Consider the following 23,457-nt stretch of genomic DNA (forward strand, 5'->3'; position numbering starts at 1 on the left):
GTTCAGTTTTCAATCCATCTCACTGTTCATTTATTTAGTATTTCATCAGCCAGACAGTGTTTAAAGCCTCTCTACAACTGACATCAAATGACATCCACTACTCTTCCCTGATCCAGCAAGTCAGTCATCTTATTTTAGGTTATCACATTGGTCAGCCTTCCTTATCCATGGTGACTAACTAATCCCAATCACAATTTTGGCCGTAGAAATGGTTTCCAGGAGGATTTACTCCATCACCTTTCCAGGGATCAAGGTGAAGCTGACCAGCCTGTAGTTATCCAGATCTTCCTTCTTGTCCATCTTGAAGACAGGAGTGACATTTGCTTTTCCTTCAGCCCCCAGGAACATCCTGTGGCCATCAGGACCTTTCAAAGATAATCTAGAGTGTACTTACAATGTTGAGTACATAAATAGAAATATTGGATAATAACCTATTTAGAGAACACACAGATTCTCTCATCCTCCTGTATTTTTGACAGCAATGTCAGTTGGTAATACGTGACTCTACAAAAGCCTTTACAGTTAGTGAGATTAATATGGTCTAGAACAGCTGTGTTTCTTCACATTTCAAAGCACCTAGTATGCTAGGCACTATAAAGAAACAATGAATGAGGGAAATAATTTTTTTTTCTACCACATCCGTACAGCAGTTTACAGATTTATGCCCTCTTATTTACCATTTGTGCATTCGTAAGGTTCTTTCTCTCTGTAAAATGAAAAAGTAAGGAAAATTCTATATTCTTCCAATAGCACTGAATGAACAGAGGGAACTTCCTGGTGGCTTTTTTTTTTTTCTTGAAAGTGTTCATTTGACATTTCCTGAATAGAGGTCTACATATATTTTAATAGTAAAATACAGCTGTGTAAACTGAAGGACACAGTTATCCAGAGAGATATTTCAAAATATGTCTAGCCTGTAAATTAAGGACAAAAACTAAATTGAGATTGTGGTAATGCATACAGATATGTGTATGTGTTGTTTGAAGAAAACAAAGATGCTTTACATAGCCTACTAAAAAAGAAAAAGGCAAAACAACTACAAACTGCTAGAAGAATTATTATCCTAATTTCCTCTGAGTTCTGAATTTACTTTTGCAGGATGTTTTACAAACATGAAAAATGTTTCCCTTTATCTTAAAATGCAATACTCTCCTTGTGCAAAGCTGTAAGAGCCTTAACAAACCTGCCCATTGGTAAAGAAATATAGCCACTTCTACTTAAGAATTAGCTTTTTCTTTGAGAATTTTACAAAAATACAGGTAAAAAAAAAAATCAGTCTGTTCTGCTCCTCATAGGAACAGATGTTTTAAAAACCAACTTGCATGAAATTGTTAGACATACAATCATTTATTTTACAAATGTTACAGGATCCCTTTCTCCCCTCCTATCTGTGTTTGCTCCAGCTGTTCTTAGGAAAGACTAAAAATTTACTACTATCAAGCTGTGCCTCTGGGGCTTCCATTGGCATTAATGTCACCCCCTCCCAGCATGTTTAAGAGCTGTAGCATGAAAAGGGAAAGACTTTCTGCCTGGAAAACAGTGTTGTTCTGGTTTTGTTAGTGAGGGGGGGCCTAAGGTGGTAGCTTCTGTAGGAAACTGCTAAAAGTCGCTCCCCTTTGTTCAGTGGACTCGGCCGGGCCTAGGGCGGACCCGCTGCTGGCCAAGGCCAAGCCAATTGGTAGCAGAATGTCCCGTGATAACACCTCTGCGATAACGTATTTAAGTAGGGGAAAACAGGAAAAAGAGGAGGAGAAGATGTGAAGCAGCTGAGCGGGGGGCAGAGAGGGGGAGGCGCGAGCCTCATGGGCCTTGCAGGCCTCACCCTCTGGCCTCCCGCCGGGCAGCCGACTGGGCCCAACTCGGCCCGGCCCGGCTGCAAGAAGTGGAGAGGAGATGAGAAGTGAATAAGATGTAAAAAGGATCCTGAGAGGCGTCTGCCAGCCTGTTGTGAGGAACGGCTGCAGACGCCAAGGTCAGTGAAGAAGGAGGGGCAGGAGTAACGCGGCTCCTGGCCAAGATTCCTCTGCAGCCTGTGGTGACGACCATGGTGGAGCGGGTTGTCCCCCTGCAGCCCATGGAGGTCCACGGAGGGGCAGAGATCCACCTGCAGCCCGTGGAGGACCCCATGCCGGAGCAGGTGGAGGCCTGAAGGAGGCTGTGGCCCGTGGAGGGCCCGCTGGGACAGCTGTTCTGGAGGGACTGCACCCCGTGGAAGAGATGACCCACGCCGGAGCAGTTTCACGAAGGACTGTGGCCCGTGGGAGGGACCCCACGCTGGAGCAGAGGAGGAATGCGAGGAGTTCTTCCCCCGACGATGATACAGTGGCGTAAAACAACGCGTGATGAACTGACCGCGACCCCCATTCCCTTTCCCCACCCCGTGCCGCTCGGGAGGGGAAGGTAGTAGAGATAATGTTAAGCCCGGGAAGAGGGAGGGGTGGGGGGAGGTTATCTTGTTCCCTGTCTCATTCTCCTGCTAATTTTAGAAATAAATGAATAGTTTTCCCCAAGTCGAGTCTGTTTTGTCCGTGACGGTACCTTTAAGGATTTCTCCCCGTCCTTATCTCAAACCTTGAGCCATTTTTCTTATATCATCTCCCCCTGTTCTCTCGGAGGGTGGGGGGAGCGAGAGACAGACTGCGTAGTCTGGTCCTGATCAGGGCTGAACTACGACAAGTGTCTTCCAAGAGTCACAAGCTGTTTATCTGACTGTAGTTTCGGTAGCTCATACACTGCTCCTTTCTCATCTCTACAGAAAACAAAAAGGAGTGCTGGTGGCAGAAACAGTGGCTTATTCTACAGGAATCTGTTCCCACAAAAAGGAAAAAAAAAAGAGTGCTGAATCATCTCAAGAAGTAGTGGTCTGTAAGAATCAGAAGCAGGGAGTTAGCATTTAACTAGAAGACAGAGTGGTTTATACACACGGAAAGAGATACACGTATGCACAAGTGCCTATCTCAGCATCTGGCCCTGCCCACAAAGGCTGAGCAGTCATAGCCTTCTAATTCTGCTCTGGTTTGGCGACATCCATAAATCGAGGGCAACTGACGCCGTTTTCTCACAACACCTGAAAAATGATTTAAAAACACAATTGTCCCCCCATTGAGGAGAAAGTACTGGGAACAGCCCTGCTGCTCTTCTAGCAAGTTACCATAAAATGGATTGAAAAATACAAAGTTAAGGAAAACCAATCAATCATCTAAGCAATAGAGTTAAAAGTGGATTAGAAATGAATATCCCTGACAGATGGAGCCTTACAGAACTGCTGTTTTCAAACCAACTGTAGAACCTTTTCTTTTTTTAATAAGCACAATTGGCTTTGAGTGCTTTGTCAACGTGACAAACCTTTTCCACTAGAAGTGGAGCATTTATTCAAATGCTAATGAAAGTGAACGTAATTTGGTGGTGCTGAATCAACTTTTCAAGACTGTAATTTGCATTTGTATAAAACTGATTTTTTCAATATGAAACATATTTGAATAGGGTTTTGGGACTAAACAAATTGACATACTGCTTTTGCCATCAGTTCAAAAGTATTTTGACTTCTTTATAATGGGCAACTCTGAGCAGCTTTTTATATTTAGATTTTCTTCAACTGGCCAGCAGATTTTCAAGATTCATTAAAATAGTCTATAACTCTTATATTAAACCATCGTATCAACTAGCTCAATTTTCAGATCCAAATAAATTCTGCAAATACAGATTCATCTCACAATTCACCAAAACTGACCAGGGCTTATAGACCATAACTTTTAGTGATGTAATATTCTTCCTGTAATCACCAACATGCATGCAGTGATTCTCTCATTTTTATTCCTCCACAACACCCCAAAAACCAGAACAGAATAGAAAATAATACTGAAAATACTCTGTTGTTATTTATTATATAATCACTGCTATGTCTGAAATTGAACTATTGGATTCAATTTTGGTCTTTGCAACTCTGATGAAGAATAACTGGCATGAAACAGATCCAGAGATGGAGGCATAAAGTTTCTATTTGAAGAGCAGGAAAAAATCTGAAGCTATCAGGATGAGACACAGGATAAAGAGCTACTCAAAAGAAAAAAAAAAAAAAGTAGTACCTTTTATACAAGGGACATCCGGTGAAACTGAGCATCATGGTTTAACCCTAGCTGGTAACTAAGCACCACACAGATGCTTGTTCATCCTCCCCCCTTCCAGGTGGGATGGGGGAGAGAACCAGAAAGAAAGGAAAACTCATGGGTTGAGATAAAGATAGTTTACTAGGACAGCAAAGGAAAAGAGAATAATTATAATAAAAAAAATTAATAATGATAATAATAAAAATATAATGAGAATAGAATATACAAGATGAATTACGCACAATTTCTCACTGCCCAATGATCTGATGACTAATACAACCCACTGTATGAGCAGCGACCATGGAATGGAACTGAGAGCGATCTTGGAATAATCCCAACAGAGAGAGGTGCCCACCGGCCAACCCCCCCTTATATACTGAGCATGACATCTACGATATGGAATACTTCCTTTAGCCAGTACTGGCTGTACCCCCTCCCAGCTTCTTGCACCAGCACATTAGCAAATCTGGGCAGCTGGAAAAAGTCCTTGATCTCTTAGCAACAGCTAATAACATCAGTGTATTATCAACATTCTTTATGTACCAAATGCCATACTAAACCCAAAACACAGAAGCTACTGGGAAGAAAATTAGCTCCATCTCAGCTGATACGATGACACTGAGGCACTAATAAATTGGTTGTGCAAGGCCATCAATATACCAAACTTCTAAATGCGTAAATATGCAATGAGAATATCCATGTTTACATTACAGAAAATAAAAGTTACAAGCATATGACTTCATGTGAACTGTAAAGCTCAAAGTTGAGCTTCAGGTAGGTAATTTCATATCTCCTTGTTGTAAGTGTTCTTCTTCTTCAAAAAAAAACCACCTACAGAATAATAGATTGAATATAAATGGTTATTTAAGTGGAATTGAGCACTATATACAGGTGCAACTGAATTTGTCCATTCAAGCATAGGATTTGTGAGTCAGATACATTTAAAATTATCTGTGGCATGGTGTTGACAAAGGTTTTAAAAAACACAAAGTCTTCAGGTACAGATATCTGATATCATATGCACCATGGACACTACTTTAGCCAAGCATGGAACCTGACAAAATATTTCTATCCTCAATAGCACAGAAATACTATTATCTGGGAAGTAGTATTAGTAAGGTTATGTGATAACATTTAGATAAAACATGCAGTGCAGATTTTCCATATGGTTTACATAAGATATCTTTGTCTAGTAACAGTAATTGTTATTAGGCAACATAAAGTAGAACTGCTGAAGCAGTATTTGCATAACATTCACGGATGATTTTAAAAAAAGTTACAATTTTCAGAATATTTATGATAACAGCGCACTAAATCATTGGTTAGGAAGAGCCCACATAAAACATGCATAGATGCCACTTTGTCCTTCCATGCATCTCCTTTGTGATGCAGCAATATGAATGACCACAAAGAATAAGAAGGAAACTGAAGAATATCTTAGAAGCAGAAATTGAATATTTTTTTCATTATATATATTGGAGTAGTAACACTTTTACTATCTTGGTAGTACTTAACCAGTTGAATAAAAACTGAACAATATAATTTGTCTGGTAAATGTTCTTAAAAGCCTTAAGAGAAACTAATTATCACTGCTTAGCTCTAATTAAAAAAAAATATGAAAGCACAAGAAAAATACATTAAAAGCATTACAGAAGAATGAAGGGTCAAGTGAGGAAGACATTTCCACCAGAAGAAATATCCCGCCACATGGATATTTCTGTTGGGCAAGGAAGAGACAAGTCCTTCTGTCCCACGTGTCTCCCTAAGAGCAGGACATAAATGAAGCCAACAGTGGATGCAGCTAATGGAAACGGTGAAGAGTACATCTTGTCAAAAAAACCAAGCCAACAAACAAACAAAATCCCATGATATTATTTTACCATGTTCCTGAGTATAAGCTAAACAGTAGATGGGCTTCCAAGACCTTCAGTCTTGAATCTGCGCAAGGGCACAAGAGGTACTACTACGTCTGATGTCGGCCACTGAGATACCTGGTGTGAGTGGCACAGGCAGAGGAAAAGGAAAAAACAAAGACATTTTAACTAGCCACCTCATAGTGGCTTGAAGAGAGGGTGGCAGCAGCTAATGTATTAATCAGCAGCCATACAGCTACACTGAGAGTGGCTGGAGAGTAAAAAGGATGTCACAGGAGTACAAAATGGCTCATGACTTCACTGAACTTCTGCTGAGCCCTATAGACACGTGTAGTCATTTGTGAAACTGGGGTGGGGAGGAGCAGGCGAAAGACCTCTGCTACAAAATCTGTGTGGGGCTTCACATGTAGCGAGGGTAAGAGCATTCCCTGGTATACACAAACACACCAGTGGGCATCAGGCCCTGATCTGAACCCACCAGCAGTTCTCTTTCTAGCCGACCAGACTAAAGGTCAGTAGTGGGAAATATATATATACACACATACGTACAAAGTGGATCCCACCAGCATCTACAAACACATACACTGTGGATCCCACCAGTAGCTGGGCATTGACACACAATCCACCCAGTAGCTGGCCCTGAATCCCTGCTCTCCCCAGTTCCCTCATGCACAGAGACATACACACACATGTACAGAGGCCTCAGCTGACCTCCAGACCCTGTGGCCTCTCCAGAAATCGGCCTGACCCTCTTGGTCTCTCCAGTAGCCAACTCCTTCAGCTGCCTCCCAAGACACACACACACATAACTGTCTCACAAGACACTTACCCTACTTGCTGGTTAGTCCAGCTTGATCCTCACCGACAGTCCCACAGTGACACACATACTCTCACGCACCCATCGCTGGCACCACTGACACATCGGTCCCAGGACAACTTGTGCAGAGTGCAATGGGACCTACCCCTTCCCAGAAAGTCTGAGGCTGATTTTCCATTTCACTGTACAAAAGTTACTCAAACATTCTACTAAAAAACACCTCTGCATTTTTGTAAAGTAACTAGATTTTCTGTGATATCAGACAGGGCAATTATTGAGGAAATGCATGAGGAAGACGGTTCTATGGCACTTGGAGAAACAGCAGCTCAATTCTCTGTTCATTTCCTTCTTTACTTTGGGCAACTCAGTAGCCTTTCCTTGCCTGGGTTTCCCTTCGTGTGAAATGAAGGTAAGTTTACCCAAGAGCAGTGCAGAGTAACGGCTGTAAGGATCGTGTACATAGCTGATGAGTGCTCAGATAGACTAACAGAAGCACCAAAGACAGAAAGGGAGAGAGCTGTGAGCATGATTCCTAATTCCATTACTGATGAGACTTACTAGACTCATTTCTTTTAAGCTAATACTCTTTTCACCATTTCTCCTTTCAAAGTAAAACTGGAATGCAGTTAAGCAAAAAACTGTGGCCTTGGGGCTTAACTTCCAAAGGAAACAAGGAGACAGCAATACATTACACATTCCCCAAGAGCGATGAAAAATAGAGTAAGGCTCATGCAAAGCAGGTTGAACAAGCACAGTGCACACCTTGACGGTGCCCTGTTCCTTTCAGGTAAAAAGCAAAGATAATCAGCCAAGGGGGGTTTCTTTGTGGTTTTTTTTTTGTTTGTTTGTTTTAAAGTCTTTTCCTATCCTACTCACAAAGTTGAGCAGAACAGAAATCGATTTTACTAAATAAATCAATGCTTGGAGAATCCCTCAAAATGTTTCAGGTCAGTGATCTAAGTTTCCTTAGAATAAAACATTTCATTGGGCAAACGGATTCATCTCCAAATCATGGTTGTTGATAACTTGGAATGATGAAAGAGGGAAAAATCTATTTCTGTATTTTCAAATTGCCTATAAACTCTACGGTTTGCAGCACAGCCCCTGCCTTATTCCACAAACTTACTTTATTTTGAGACTTAATCAAGTCTTATTGGACTAACTTCTCCCCTACCCCCACCCCTGTGCCATTCAACACCCAAGGCGCCACTCAGTAGCCAAGTTCAGTCCTTAAATGGAAGCACTAGTCATGTTCTTTGATTTTGTCATGCCTGTCATCTGGCCTTGTCATTTTTCAGAAGAAACTTCTCAAGATGCTCAGTATCTTCAGAGACTGCTAAAAAGGAGTACTCATGCTATTTCTGCCAATAATCTCGATTTCCTAAGAAGTTGGGAGAGATGGCGGAAGGAAAGGGAGAAGAAATAGAGATGCAAGAAACATGAAAATTCTGCTTCCAGGTGCAGTAAAGTCAGCTTGAATTTAGAAGCAGCGAACTGAAAAATGTTGGCATGAGTTTAGTAATTTGAAAAGTAAACCCTCTTTTGAAACTGTAGATTAAAAGAGAAAATGTAACATCAACTCTATTTCACAAATTCAGAATAACATTCAAACACTGATGAGAAAACAGGCCATAAGGAATGCTTTACCATTAATGCTTCTCTGGAATAACAGCTTTAGCGTAACAACCAGTCCTTGTTACCAGCATAAAGACTGTAAGTCTCTCAAATATAAGAAACAGCACACAACCATCAGTATTTCTTTTAAATGACAGAGAAATTCTGCAACCAATTCTGGAGAGGACATACACAGTATTTTCTCTAATGAAAGAAAACTAAAAGGTGTTAAAAACATCCCCTGCTTAGCTTTAGGAGATACAGTAAAATGCACCCCGTATGCTTTCCTAAAATACACATTAAGGAAGAGTCATAAATCAGCACTATCCAATTATACAGAGATACAATTTAATTAAGAAAAACACAGTTCTTATTGCAAGCCTTCTCCATCTCCATGATTCCTGTATTTCAGAAGTCCTTTCCTCCCTGCCTTTCCTGCTTGTTCAACAGCACTGAATGCAAATGCAAAAAGACATACGGTGGCGTTATTTTAGTTTGTTTGAACTCTGGGCTTTGCATAATGCAGTTATAAATTTAAGAGTCAGCTGCAACTATTTTTTCTTGCTCAAAGAGATCATAATAAAGCTCATGTGCTTCACTACAGACTTACTACCACATTACTAAATAATGCAAGTGTTTTAGTTTTGTAGAGAACTGATAACGGGAAAGGGGAAATGTACGCATAGCAGTTGTACAGCAGATGCTGTCAAATGCAATACACACAATCAGAAAAGGATGCTCAACTGTTAATATCTCAAAAGGTGCTATGCTATTACCTGCAGTATTACTGAAATGGTCATTGCAACTTCTAGATTGTGGTCTGTAAGTAACACAAAAATGTAAGAGATCGGGGAAAAGCTGCAACTTGCAGTTACAAAAACGTTGTTTTCTCTGTAATCTCGAAGAACTTTGAAGTGGCACGGAAAATCATAAACCCTGTCTGACAACACACATGATATAATAAATGCCATTTACAAACAAACTCCAGGTAACAGAAGGTAGTGAATGATTTATCTTTACTATTGCAATACTGTCAACTTTTTCTTTTATTAATAATTTTTAAAAGCATCCAAAGGCAATTGGCTAATGCAAAATTGTGATGTTTGCATCACATCAATCATTTCCATTAAAGTTTAAAATTGGAGGACTTTTCAAAAAGCAGCACTTCTTTTCTTCTTATGTGCCAAAGATAAAAAAATGCACTGCTTGCAATTACTGTAAGCCATCTCTCTCTCTCCCTATGGAGCTTTTTAAATAGAGATTATTTGACAGTGATTGATATAACCGCTCTGCTGAAGAATTTCTGGACAAAGTTTTAGTTAATCTCTTCCAAGGATATTTAAATAATCATTACACAGGTTACATCAAAACCTTAATTATAAGCACTTCACTAGAATGTTTCTTCTTTAAACTTATGATTTTATTCTAACTGATCGTCATATTTTTTCCATACTTTTTTCTTGCTTTACCTACCCATTAACTAATAATCACTAGACAACCACAAGACTTGGAATAAGTGATGTGGTTCTCACCATTCATAAGGCAAAACAAAACAAGAATTCTCCCCAAAAAATAAACAATGATTTGTCTAAAATATTCTCTCATACTTTGTGTTCTAAGTATGGCAAGGAATCAAGAAGACAACATGGATGTTTAGAAGTTTGAAAAAGCAGAGGGAAGAGGAAGGATCTGAAGAGAAGCATGAATGACTTACACTTTTACTTTTCCATCTATTTATACTTCAAATGGCCCTTGTTACAAAGACCACCAGATACTTCAACAATTTGCTTTCTACAACTCGGATTTTGCAGCAGATTGCCATATGTAAGTGCAACTGCTTCCAAAACATTGTATTTTTCTATGTCTGCAACTTAAAAAAAAATAGTTTAGTAATCAGAGAAAGCTTTTACTAAAGCAATATTTCTCCAGTAACAGAATTCAAATCAGCTGGTGAGTTTGCTCAGAAATTAAATCACACACACTTCAGAGACAGAAATTAAAATAATTTCAAAAGAATTATGCAGGGAAATCTAATAAGGATTAACACGCAGTGCAGTAAAACTTTGAGATATGATGTAATGATAGAATTAAAAAGGAAATATTTAATGAAAACTTCAAAGTTGAAATTCTACACTTTTCTGTGCAACACTCTGAACATCCATTCTTTTTGGCAGTTACTATCATTGTGCAAGCTGAAAAAAAACATAAACAGTCTCAGGAATTACCTAGGAAGCATCAAATAAATCTTGGCAAGTCAGTAATGTATTTGATGACGCATAGATGAGTGTGTAACATTTTCTCTGTAGCTTCTTTATGTAAATACTTAGGAAAAAAACACATGATGTAATGTAAGCATAGACTTATATTTGTACAAATGCAGAATTTTTTACTTTCTACATTAAACCACTCTTAAAATGAGAGAATTAAGGCACTGAGACAGTCCATTATGTAACACTGTTAAAAAAAACATACACTTCAAAAGGCAGCCTGGTTTGTTGACCTTTAAAAAGTTTCATATTCCTGCTCGAAAGGTCAACAGAGAAAGTTAAGATTTGTGTGACTATAGCCAGCACTTTTGACAATAGCTTATAGACAAAAGCATATGTGTGAAACAAAGTCTTTTGTGTTACAAAGGTATAGAAAAAGCCAAATATTTAGCTCCAAACATCCTGCAAATATCGTTTTGCTTCTCGAAGCATGGCCAGGATTTTCATTGCTTCCAATTTGTCAGTTTCCATTTCCATGCTTAAAATGTCCACTACAGCATCATTTACAGCATCAGCCATGTGCTTCTTATCTCTGTAAAAAAAAAAAAAAAGAGGAGGAGGAAAAAGCACAATACTGGTTTTTTTCCTTTTATCAATAGCTTCAGAGGTAGGATAATATTGGAAAACAGGCAGTAAAAAAAAACCACAAAAAAATAGAGTTTGTATACTGTATGGCAAGATTCTCAGAGTTTTCTTGTAGCTGAGCATTGACTGTAACAAGGGTTTCTCTCAAACATTACAAGGTTTTCAGCATGTTGTAATTTATAAGGAAAAAAACTTTGGAATCCTAGTTGAGCTGTCACAGAAAAATTGTTTTCTTTCAGGGAGAATTGAACCTGCTGAAGTATTTTTATTATTATATTACCATATGGTTCATATATATATATAAAACCCCACCTCACTTTTTAGTGATGCTATTTTTAATACAAACACCTGATATTTACTCCTGCAGGAGAACGTATTGACATTCGGCTCTATATTCAAATAGTTTGCCCATTTGTCAACAAAATTCCTGAAAATCTCAAACCTCCAGGAGGTAAGTTAGCATCCACAAATAAAACTTCTTACTGTAAAATATATTACTATTACAGAGCTTTAGTTATCTGGCCCACTCAAGCCTGGAATACAGTAGAAGATGGCTGCTATCTCACAATTGTGTAGTTTATCATCACATGTATTCAAATATCTCATCTTCTCAAGAGAAATCTATTAGTTTGAAACCTCCAACAGTTTAATAGAATACTGTAAAAGAAAAAGAAATAATAAGTGACTAAAGCAACTAGTGGAACTGTGTGGTTACAAGCTATACTTTCAAGACTACATTGGAAAAAACGGACATAGCGATGAAATTCTAGCATTCCAGGAAGGCTCTTTCAGTATTACGCTGGTCCTTTTTTTCATATAGCTCAAAGTCTTTCTAGAGCCTCAAACTTCTGCTAACAATGTTCTCCTTCTGAGACAGTCCATCTCTGCTCTACTCACCCACATACATAGAAGTAACCTCTCTCTTTCAGTAGGACTCTGGCAACTTCCTTTGAGTAAAGCCTAATGACGTCTTGCACATATTTAGGTGGGGTTTCTTCTGCAGTTGAAGAGTCTCTTGAGAAACAAACCTTAAGATGAGTTAACGTGCCATTTTCAAGAAAACATCTGAGCTCATCTCTGAAAGGCAATAAAAACTGTTAGTAATGGCTCAGAGATAAGCATTCCCTCATGAATACAAAATTAATTGTAAACAGTGAACTTGCTTGAACAAATAGTCTCGATCCTGATGCCGACAACCAAAAAATAGCCATGTCTCTCCAAATTCCCAGTCTGTATGTTCTTCTCTGAGCTTTTGCCTAAACAGATTAAAAAAAAAAAAAAATCAATCCTGTTTTATCAAGTGCAGAATCTAAAACGTCTACAACCTAATTCTCATTTAAAGTAGTGCCTTAACAAACCTCGGGATTAGTAGAAATGTGAAACGACTTAAGATAAATCACAGTCAAACTCTCCTTCGATTTTCTTGACTGCTCACTTTTAGTCCAGCTCAAAATCAATCAACTTCAAAGGGAGGTTTTTTTGCCACAATTTCATATTGGAATAGTCAAGACTGACACTTCCAAACACCTCACAAAACAATCCTGACTGCTGAATACGGAGATCACTACTCTTTATCCTTCGTTGGAAGCCCTATAAGAACACCTGGGAAAACTCGGCACAAAGCAGTTTTAGCGTGCTTTCCATTTAGCTGTAGAAACCTGCTAGACTTTATAAACAACAATCTATTTACTATCTCATCATCAGAAGAGTTATTGTATTTTCTTGAAATTATGCTGAAGGTATTACTTTAGAAGGGTTTTAGTTGCAGCTTTCTAGTTACATTTTGAGACAGATATTTCATTTATTATTGATCAAATGCTTATGAAATGCTATGAATCATTCAAGACAAAATACAGAACACCTGACTCATGTAGGAATGATGTGTTGGTTACCTATAAAACTTGCAACCATTCCCATATAAATATTCCATCCTTCTGGTTCTTTGCTTCCTCTGAATGAGTATTTGTTTACATATTACTGGTGATGTGGCATCGGTCACTTTTTGAAGAAGCATCTCTTTGCCTTGCAAAATTATGCTGCTGGAGTTGGAGGGAAAAAAAAGGGATCTACCTTCCCTCAAATACAAACCCACAAAACCCAAGATTACTGCCCAAGATGAGGTACCAAGTTCCTAATCTTAAAACATCGAGATGTGTAAACACACAGAAATAAGGGAAAAAATATGGGAGAAAACTTGATATTTGTCATGCTAAGGCTTTTAATATAGATGCCACTTTTGAAGGAAATAGATTTTGAATATCAAACTTAAGCCAATCAACGCAGTTTCTAAAAACTACCAATCTCTCACAGGACTTCCAGGAGTAACATACAGATAAAGGATTTAATTTCTTATTACTATTTCTGCAACTCAACCAATTCCTCATATATCCACCATGGATATTAAATACAATTAGATGAAAGCGTAAGTTTTACCCATTGGAAAAACAAATAAATACACATGCACTACTTGCTTAAAATTAATAAGATTGTTTCCAATCAGCAAGCTACTGTTACAAAAGGTAAAAAGAAAAAAAAAACAACTTTAACTGCATTTGTACTTAAAACCTGAGTTTATATTTTCTTCAACATAGTAAAGCTGCTTTCCATGTGACAACTTGGTACATACCTATGTTGCAGGAAACCAATAAATGGTGAAATTCCTGTTCCTGGACCAACCATCACAAATGGGACAGACGGGTCTGCAGGTAAGTGGAAAGTATTGTTTGGACGAGCAAAAATAGATATCTAAAATGAAATCAGATATAATACAATTGAAAAATATTCTTAAACATTAAATTTTTAGTACCTTCAGGGGATTTACACAGTGTATGTGGCCACACACCCTTCCAAATCCTGAGCCTCAGAGTTTATTTTTAACGCCATACAGACATTTAGAATAAAATTTCACATGAGTTTCTGAAAAAAAATCACACAATATTTACAAACCTATTGATCCATCTGGAGGAAAACTAGGGAAAACCACACAAACATGAGTTTCTGAATAAGAATGTGGAATGCACCATAAATTTGGGGAATACTGTTGTAGAATTCATGGAAGCCTGGTGTTGGTACTCAAATGGAAGTAAAGCTATTTTGTTACTATTATAAGCAAGTCAATCTTTTTTTTTTTTTTATATTGTGGACATCTAAAAATATTCCAGTAGAGGTGAGGATTTGTTTAGAGTGAACTGAAACCTACTGATACTGAGCTTGCTTTCTTAATGTTCATGAAAGTTTTACATGGTCTCCAAAAATGCATATGGGTGAGGGGAGGCAGACAACTGCTCATTGATATTGGAAAATTGTTTATATCATTACAACAATAAACTCTAATTCTCATCTTCAGATCTGTGTCTGAAAGGAAGTCTAACTATAATTTTCATAGCAGCTCCACAACTATTCTCTGAGGCATGGCAAACATAATGTAGAGAAAATGAGAGATGACTACTTTTAATTCTTTCAAAGATTATTCAAGACTCAGAAGCAGCAATAGCAAAGCTTCATCCACTAAAGTCATAAGCTAATATCCAATTTATTTTGCATAGTAATTATGAAAGGATTTCAATTTATTTTCAACTTTAGGGAAGGAGTGAAGAACTAGACCAAGTTATTTAAACTTTGTTCTGTAAACCTGAGTGGTTTAGCACTACTAATTTTTTATCATTTAATTCACTACAGATACTACAACGTTAAATAGGATTATTCTTCTACTTCCATGACGCTACAAAAAAAATAGTGTAATTCCTGCTCGTGGGAGGTAATATTTGTATTTCTGTCATAGAATCACAGAATCATAGAATGGTTTGGGTTGGAAGGAACCTTCAAAGGTCATCTAGTGCAAACCCCCTGCAAGGAGCAGGGACATGCCCGACAAGATCAGGGTGCTCAGAGCCCCATCCAACCTGGCTTTGATTGTTTCCAGGGATAAGGCATCAACCACCTCTCTGGGCAACCTGTTCCAGTGCTTCACCACATCATCATAAAAAATGTCTTCCTTTTATCTAGCTGAAATCTACCTTCTTTTAGTTTAAAACCATTACCCCTTGTTCTATCACAACAGGCCCTGCTAAAAAGCTTCTCCTCATCTTTCTTTAGGCCGCCTTTAGGCACTGGAAGACCACTGTAAGGTCTCCCTGGAGCCTCCTCTTCTCCAGGCTGAACAGCCCCAACTCTCTCAGCCTGTCCATATAGGAGAGGTGCTCCATCCCTCTTATCATCCTTGTGGCCCTCCTCTGGACCTTCTCTAACTGGTCCATGTCCTTCTGATGTTGGGGGCTCCAGAGCTGGATACAGTACTCCAGGTGGGGTCTGATGAGAGGGAAGCAGAGGGGTAGAATCACCTCCCTTGACCTGCTGGCCATGCTCCTCTTGATGCAGCCTAGGATGTGGTTGGCTTTCTGGACTCTGAGCACACGTTGCCAGCTCATGTTGAGCTTCTTGTCCACCAGCACTCCCAAGTCCTTCTCCTCAGGGCTGCTCTCAATCCATTCTCCACCCAGCCTGTATTTGTGCCTGGGATTGCCACAACCCACGTGCAGGACCTTGCATTTGGCCCTGTTGAACTTCATGAGGTTTTCATGGGCCCACCTCTCCAGCCTGTCAAGGTCCCTCTGGATGGCATCCCTTCCCTCCAGTGTGTTGACGACACCACACAGCTTGGTGTTGTCGGCAAACTTGCTGAGGGTGCACTCTATCCCACTGTCCATGTTACCAACAAAGATGTTAAACAGGCCTGGTCCCAATACTGACCCCTGAGGAACGCCACTCATCACTGGTCTCCACTTGGACACTGAGTCGTTGACCACCACTCTCTGAGTGCGGCCATGCAGCCAATTCCTTATCCACCGAGTGGTGCATCCATCAAATCCATGTCTCTCCAGTTCAGACAAAAGGATGTTGTGCAGGACAGTGTCAAACTTACTACTAAGAATAGTAGTACACTAGACAGTGTTATACTTACTATTTCATATCCCACTTGACTTAAGAGGCTATTTTCCCTATTAATGATTCCAAACTGGTCATTCCTTTAAATAATACTGCAAACAGTAAACGCATTTATACTGTAAAGTGTCTTCAATTACTCTAAGGTATTTTTGTCTAAGATCACAGTCATCTATTTAGTACTGGTATTCCACATATTTCTGCAATCTACGTGCATTGCTGCACATCTATCTATGCTGTATTCTAGTTTGCACGGTAGATGCAAACAGTTCTGAACTTTATTCAGACTAATTTCATAATAATACTTTTCTTCCTTTTTAACTCCACATCTTTTTCATGTTTGATCTTTAATATATTGCAAATCATTTATATTTTAAATAAAGAGCAGATTTGAATACTGGAATAAGATATATGATGCACATATTAATCAGTTTGTCTTTTGAGTTAGTTTTAAAAAATTAAGTTAACTTGTATGGGTTTTCCTTCCATTTTGCCAGATCAACACGTTGAATTATTGGCACAGTTTTCTTGCAACCAAATTCTATGCTTGTTTCCAACTTTCTTAATCTGATATAGATTAGACTGGCAGTAGCTCTTTTGTTATATTAGTTATGTAGCAGAATTCCAAATTTATAATAATTAGCTTACATCTAATAACTTTGAGACCAACTAATTACATAGATTCACTGACACAAAAAGAAGAGGGGAAAAAAAAAAAACCAAAAAACCCCATACGTTCTTCTAATAATACCTACCACGCCAAATCATCTTTGATGCACATCAGAAATCCCACAAATGACTGTCCCTGATGTCATATTCAATAACTTGGCCTTTGCAAACTGCACAAGACCTGACAAGAAGTGAGTTTTACAATTTCTGCTCTATTATCTGCCACCCTTTCCTAGAAGTGACCAAGTGTCTCTCTCCTACAACACTAACAGTCATAATCATTTAATTGCACAGTGGTATTTTAGTCCACAAAAACATCCTCCAAGACTTACTTAGGACTACAGTGGGGTGGAAAACAACTGTGGCCTTTCAGCAATGTGAAGTTTCACAACTGAAGTATCCACAGATAAAGTTAAAGGTAAGTTTAGCAACTTAGCAATGAAGTTCCAGACATGTTACAGAGGGAAGGGTAAACTTACAAGTAGGGTAGAACTGCAAAATGAAGGTGTACACTCCCAAAACACCCACATTACATCAGAGCAGTGAAGAAACTTGTAGTTGTTTCAATCATGCGTGAATTTAACTATTAAGGAGTTTAGATCTAATATTCATACCTTTTCAGTTGGAGAGCTTCCTCCTTTTGTATCCAGAGTGTTTTTATTGAGGTGCAGTAGAGGCGCAACTAAGTCAGCAAGCCACCCTGTACATACTCCTTTCCGTGAGACTGGTCTAGCAGGACTGGCAGGGAACTCCACAATATTAAATACAAACCACAGTTTTCCTGGCTGATGTAAGTTTGAACTGCAAAGAGAAAAGTATAAAAACACCCCTCCAAAACCTGAGAGATAGCTGTACAATCTTACAGCAGGTCCATGTGCAGCCCAAAAAACCTCAACTGAATCAAGACTCTCCGTGTTCAGTTAACTGTGTGATACTTACATGTAGTTAGAAAACATCTTAAGGCTGGACTCAGAGGCCAGTGCCTACAGAAGGTAATTCAAATTCCTACCAGATTCACATATATGTGAGCTTGTTCTTGAGTACTCTACCAAAGTCTTGCCAGACACTTAAAACAACGTTGTCTGAAACAGTCAAACACCGTGCTTTTTGCAACAGGGACACAATCACTTTTTCCTCAGATTTTATCCTTCATTCCTTTCTTTCTTCTTTAGATTATCACATACACACACACACTTTAGAAAAAAGCATACCTAAATTACCAAGGAGATATAACTTGAATATTTCATTACCTTGACACTGAATAGGATCTGGCCTGTAATTTAGGAAGATGTTCTGAAAAATTAAGAAAAAAAAACCAAACAAGCATCACTTATTGTTTGATTCCTCTCAATGAAAATGGAAATATCATATAAAGAACGTTTACATTACAACAGATTACAAGCATATTACAATTTACCTGTAATTTTACTCTATTAACATTCAGTGTCTGTGGTTCAGAAATAAGCTGTTAAGATTTGAACTCTATTTTGAATGGTTTTTAGACTTTGTGGAACATCTGTTAGAGATCCTAGAAAATGAAGCTACAACAGCTAATTTATGGGGTTCTTGGTCAAACAACTGTAAGGTGCACAGAAGAGATACCAGTAGCTAGAGCACAAGGTGAAGCTTGAAATTTAATTTTTCCCACCTTTCATCTAAGTGCTGAAAAGCTCTCAGAATAGGAATTGCTTGATTGAAAGTTTCCTATATATAATGTCCTAGAAGCAGATGTGCCAGTTTGTAAGCACCTATGCAATTTTTTTAATTCGCAGCTGAAAAAAACAACAGAAATCGGAGTTTACTGGGGATTTTTTTGATGAGAAACGTACTATATATATTGCGCACACACATTTATATCTACATATGTATGCACATATACAGAAAAGGTCAAACTCACTGGGCATGACTTGCAAGCAGATTGTACATTAGAGCTGAGGAGAAGGGCACGTTAAAAGGAGACAGACATATTGCTAAGCGAACAATGTGGTGGGAAACGATGACAATAAGGGAGCAACAACAGAAAAGCTAGGCATAGCAAATGCCAGAAAACATGCAGTGGAGTAACAGAGTAGCACAAAGTTTAACTGCTGTTTTTCCACATGTACCACCTTTTTGCAGATGTTCCAACCAGTACACGGACACTGACGTATTTTAAAGATGTTCTGTTACATAAGACAGTTGCAAGCCAGAGTTAAGAAAAGCTAGTTTAGTGAAATTACTTAAAGAAGATACTAAGCCCATTCAGCACATTACTTCCCTGGGGGAAAACATTTTAAAAACTTTTGAGATTTTCTTTTATTCAGTTCGGTTGCTACAGCACGTTCCATACCACCTTTGAAAAGCTAAGTGGTTTTGCTTTCACGGTGAAAATTCATGGTTTTGTATAAAGTGGAGCAGAGCTTCTATTTATTTTTTTAAATCCCCACAGTGTACTAGAAAGGAGAGATTTGGGGCAGGCATGGAGAAGATGATTGCAAAAGCATAAAAAGCAGTTTTGTTTTGTTCCGTATAATGAAAACATATTAAGAAATTTTGGTTTTAAATCTGGAAAATAACTGGCGGTATTTTCAGACGTATTTGAGATGTTTACAGTTGGAGTCTCATTCCTTCAATGTTTTACATAAGTAACTCAGTGTGTTGGACATCACATAAATACAAATACACTGGGAAAAACTTTCCATTTTAACAGGTAAAAGTGTAAGAACAGAACATGTAGGTTGTGAAATCAGGAGTAGAAAACACGTCTTCTTTAACTGTAAGTAGTCAATGAACTGTTTCTTAAAGACTCTAATCCTGCAAACACCTTATGCTTATTTTTCACACACAGGACCAATCCAGAGTCAATCGAAGCCCAGGTATGTACTTAAGTGTTTGCAGAATGAAGGCCAAAGACTACAAACTGGAGAACAGAGCTTTGTTCCGCAATAGCAGTTTTAGTTTGACTATCACTATGGATACTATAGTATTTGTAAAGCAGTTAACTGAACAGTTATTCTGCATTTTCAGAAAACAAATCTAATTAAATCTAAATCAGTTACTTACCAATAAGCAGGTTAAGTGAAGGCTTGCAGCTTGGAAAAGCATGAAGTAAATCCAGTAAGCAAACATTAGAATCTCTAATAAAGCGTGTGTAATCAGAGGCTCCTTGTCTGCTGCAAAGCTCTTGAAGCCTCCGTTTTTCTCCTGCATCACTGGTACATTCTACAAGAGCTCGTAAAAATGCCTGTGGGGAAGAAAATAAGAGAGCAGGGTAAAAAAAACTTGTCCATTTGGGAAAATGGTCACAAACGAGGAAAAACTTGGGATGCCTGGGGACAGGAAGCAGTCACCTGACATTAATAATTTATTTCCCAATTTCATCTAGCATAAAAATTTTCTTTTCTTTATTTTTTTTCCCCTTCCCTTCTCTTCTTAATGTTCTTTCTCCTCCATCTGCTCCTCTAATTTCTGGGACAAGTTAGCAAGTCAGAAAATCCTACTTAGCCTGAGCAGGGGAGAGACAAATAAACGGGCAAAATCCATTCCCTGAAAAATCCCAAATTTATGTCAGGCTTTCTTATTTATGTATTTGCACTTTAGTTAAGTAAACAGCTCCATAACACAAATTAACTCAAGACAAAATACCATTTGCTAAGTTACAGAAGCCAGGAAAGGAATAATAAAAAGTCTTAGAAGAGCTATTACTATAAATAAGGTATGGTATTTAATGAGTCATGTAAATGTCGCTGTGGTGTTTTATTCCATATATTTATGCCTACATAATGGTACCACAAGTTTTTCTTAAGGGAAAATTCAACTGAGCATTGTAAGATAAAGTAAAAGTCAGATGTAAACAGTTACAAGGATTTCACCAAAAGCAAGGTGGAAATAAACACAGTGCATAAAAGAAAAGTGATTCAAAACACAAAGTGCAATCAAATGAGCTATTCTACACAAAAGGATACTTGGAAAGTAATTTGAGTCTGCTCAAACACTGAGCTTCCAGACAATAGTTTTGAGTATGGAGTTACATAAAGCACATTCTGTACTGAACAGGTAATAAAGCAGACAGGTTGTAAAAACTGGCTTGGGCGATTTTCCCCAGCCATCACTCTCTGCCTATTCTTATTGTTGAGACAAATTTTCAAAATTGTTAAATGCAGTTTTAAAAAGGTTGAAACAAACGGAAGAGTCTCTTCTGCTGTGAAATCCACTAAATTGAATGAAAAGGTCCTTCCAAAAAGTGATTTCCCTCAGAGACCCAACCAACACAACTGTTTAGCTTCATCCTTCATACAAAGTTATCTTTAAAATGTGTTTTGACAATACCAGAAATACACATGCATTTCCAGCTGCAAGCTTCCATTTTTTTTTTGCAGGCAAAGAATGAAAGGAAAATAATATTCACACATTGTGAGAACAAATATTATACAAGCAAAAATCTGTCTTTGAATTCTGCCAGGTTACTGAAATGCTAAAGAAAGCTTTAAAATAATTTAAAACACATTATGGCATGTTTGCATGGAGCAACACGCATATTTTCAGCGACAAAACTTGACAGATATGGTTCCCTCTGATTAGAAAGAATGATTTCTCTAAAATTCCTACAGCGCCAGGTTCAATCAGTCTTCCAGTTATCTGGCACCAAATATCTAACACACTTCTATTGACTTCCAGACTAGTTATGAATCAAGGTACTGCAGAAAGGGAATAGAAATTTCAGTACCTCATATTTTGCCAGATAAAGTACCAGGAAGTGAAATTTCTCAGAATAAAGCACAAACAGCAGCATACAAACTGACAATCTTTATGCACCAAGAAACATGGTAACTACACACAAAGTAAGGATAGATCTGTAAGAGCTCATACAGCATAGAGTTACCAAGGATTTATCTTTAAAAGAACAAATAAACAAACACCTTTTTGGGAACTGCTCTTATTTCCAGACACCAGGTTAGAATGAATTTCAGAGTGCTTCTTTCAGGGATGTGTTGTGGATGAGCTGCTCCTAGTTCAGTGGGAGAAAAAACCAAAACAAAATGTGCATCTATTAGCATCCAAAAATGGCATCAGAGAGTGCTTGTTCCTTCAACAAATACAAGAGAGCTAAACTACATTCAATTCTGTATGTTTGAGACCCAGCTGGTTAGTGGAAATCATGAACTAAAAAGCAAGACAGTTTTCCAATGAAGTATCAATGACAATTTTCCAATTAAAAATCAAAACTTATAAGGCAAGCAGGCAATACATGAGCGCTCAAATAAATTTAATTGCTAACCACTCAAGGCTTTGTTGCCACTTTCCACCTTCAAGAAATTCAGAAGAATGCTTACCAGGAAAAGAACAGTCATATTTTTTCCCCTCCATCAACAAGCACTCCTGAAAATCGGAACACGTAGAAGTTTTCTAATGATCTAACCAAAGGTGCACACAGTCAACGCCAAGCTGGAGCTTCCAAGGCCCAGTAAATCAAGGGGTTTCTGTACAAGCAAATAATCCTTCCTGTACCCTCTACAGGTTCCATTTCTGTGAAGGAGGTACACCAACACCCCATCTATCCCTTCATGAAGTCAGCTAGGGTGCAGCCAGGCTTATCAGCCTCATGTCATCTCATGCTAAAGCGGCTATTCTAAGTTAACCCCAAAAGCAACAGAAGATCATTTATATGACAAAACATGCTTAATTAGTAAGTTCCGCAGGTCCCAAACTATTTCCTTAGAGATCTAACTTGCATGTTGGAATTTTTCTTGACAATGTTTCTCAGCTTTGATATCTAGCTACTTATTCTTATTATGCTTTTTGCCATGCTCAGGAGCCCTTTAATACCATAGAATTTTCGCTCCAAGAATATACCTATATAAATTGCTAAATTACCTCTTCCTATCAGCATTACTTGACTGAACTCTTGCTACAAAGAAGAAAATTTACTTTTAGAAGATAAGAGGATTGGTATAAATATAATGCAGGAAAGAAGCATCCATTTTCATATCATATAAACTTCCTTTTCTTGAATATGCTGACAGCATGTTACAAGAAGTACTTTATTCTTTCCCTAGGATGCTTGCACATACAATAAAAAAACAACTACAGAAATCCAGAATTTGAACAATAAACTTCGTACTAGACTGCAAATAATTTGTTTTGTCCTCTCAATTGATCGCATATACTTCATCAAAGAACTCATAGACTGAACTAAGAGAGGTTGTGAACAAAATTCAGTGGAATTCCTGGTAAATCTTGAAGATGCAGCAGAGGCACAGCCTACTGTTCATGCTCTTCTCCCCAGATTTTTCAGCTCTCTTCATTCAGTAAACCCACAAACAATCTTCCTATGAAGATCTGATGCTTTTGGCTGTCCATCGCCTCTCCTTTGCTACACCCTTCCCTTTTAATTGCTTGATTCTGTAAAAGCTGTAAATAGTGAAAACAGTAGAAGTAGTTTATCTGCGAAATCATCCCACGCCACCTAATCTCTTGCCTGTGCATGGCTGTTGGGCCTTGGACGGGGTGACACTGCCTTGAGCTTGAGGGTGCTCAGGACCAGCTCTGATCCAAAGAGAGATCATTACAAAGCTGCTGGAACCGGTGATCCCTCCCAGCAGAGG

General features: G+C 38.3%; 1 protein-coding gene across 4 annotated transcripts in view; it reads right to left on the reverse strand.

Moving 5' to 3' along the window:
• Positions 1-9,410: 9,410 nt before the first annotated feature.
• Positions 9,411-23,457, reverse strand: part of MTRR (5-methyltetrahydrofolate-homocysteine methyltransferase reductase) — a 33,223-nt gene continuing 19,176 nt past the window's right edge. For 3 of the 4 annotated variants that reach the window (XM_086740392.1, XM_086740394.1, XM_086740395.1), the window contains 8 exons: positions 21,772-21,860; positions 19,916-20,096; positions 18,124-18,166; positions 17,488-17,674; positions 13,890-14,008; positions 12,427-12,519; positions 12,161-12,340; positions 9,411-11,210 (listed from right to left, as the gene is read on the reverse strand). In XM_086740392.1, coding sequence (XP_086596518.1) covers positions 11,066-11,210; positions 12,161-12,340; positions 12,427-12,519; positions 13,890-14,008; positions 17,488-17,674; positions 18,124-18,166; positions 19,916-20,096; positions 21,772-21,860 — 1,037 coding nt within the window. In that variant the 3' untranslated portion in view covers positions 9,411-11,065. Of the gene's footprint in view, positions 11,211-11,602; positions 11,921-12,160; positions 12,341-12,426; positions 12,520-13,889; positions 14,009-17,487; positions 17,675-18,123; positions 18,167-19,915; positions 20,097-21,771; positions 21,861-23,457 lie in introns of those variants that run through there. The other variant, XM_086740396.1, reaches the window with a different exon arrangement.

The sequence above is a fragment of the Chlamydotis macqueenii genome, chromosome 2 (genome assembly GCF_036417535.1).
Source record: "Chlamydotis macqueenii isolate bChlMac1 chromosome 2, bChlMac1.mat, whole genome shotgun sequence".
Classification (NCBI taxonomy): domain Eukaryota; kingdom Metazoa; phylum Chordata; class Aves; order Otidiformes; family Otididae; genus Chlamydotis; species Chlamydotis macqueenii.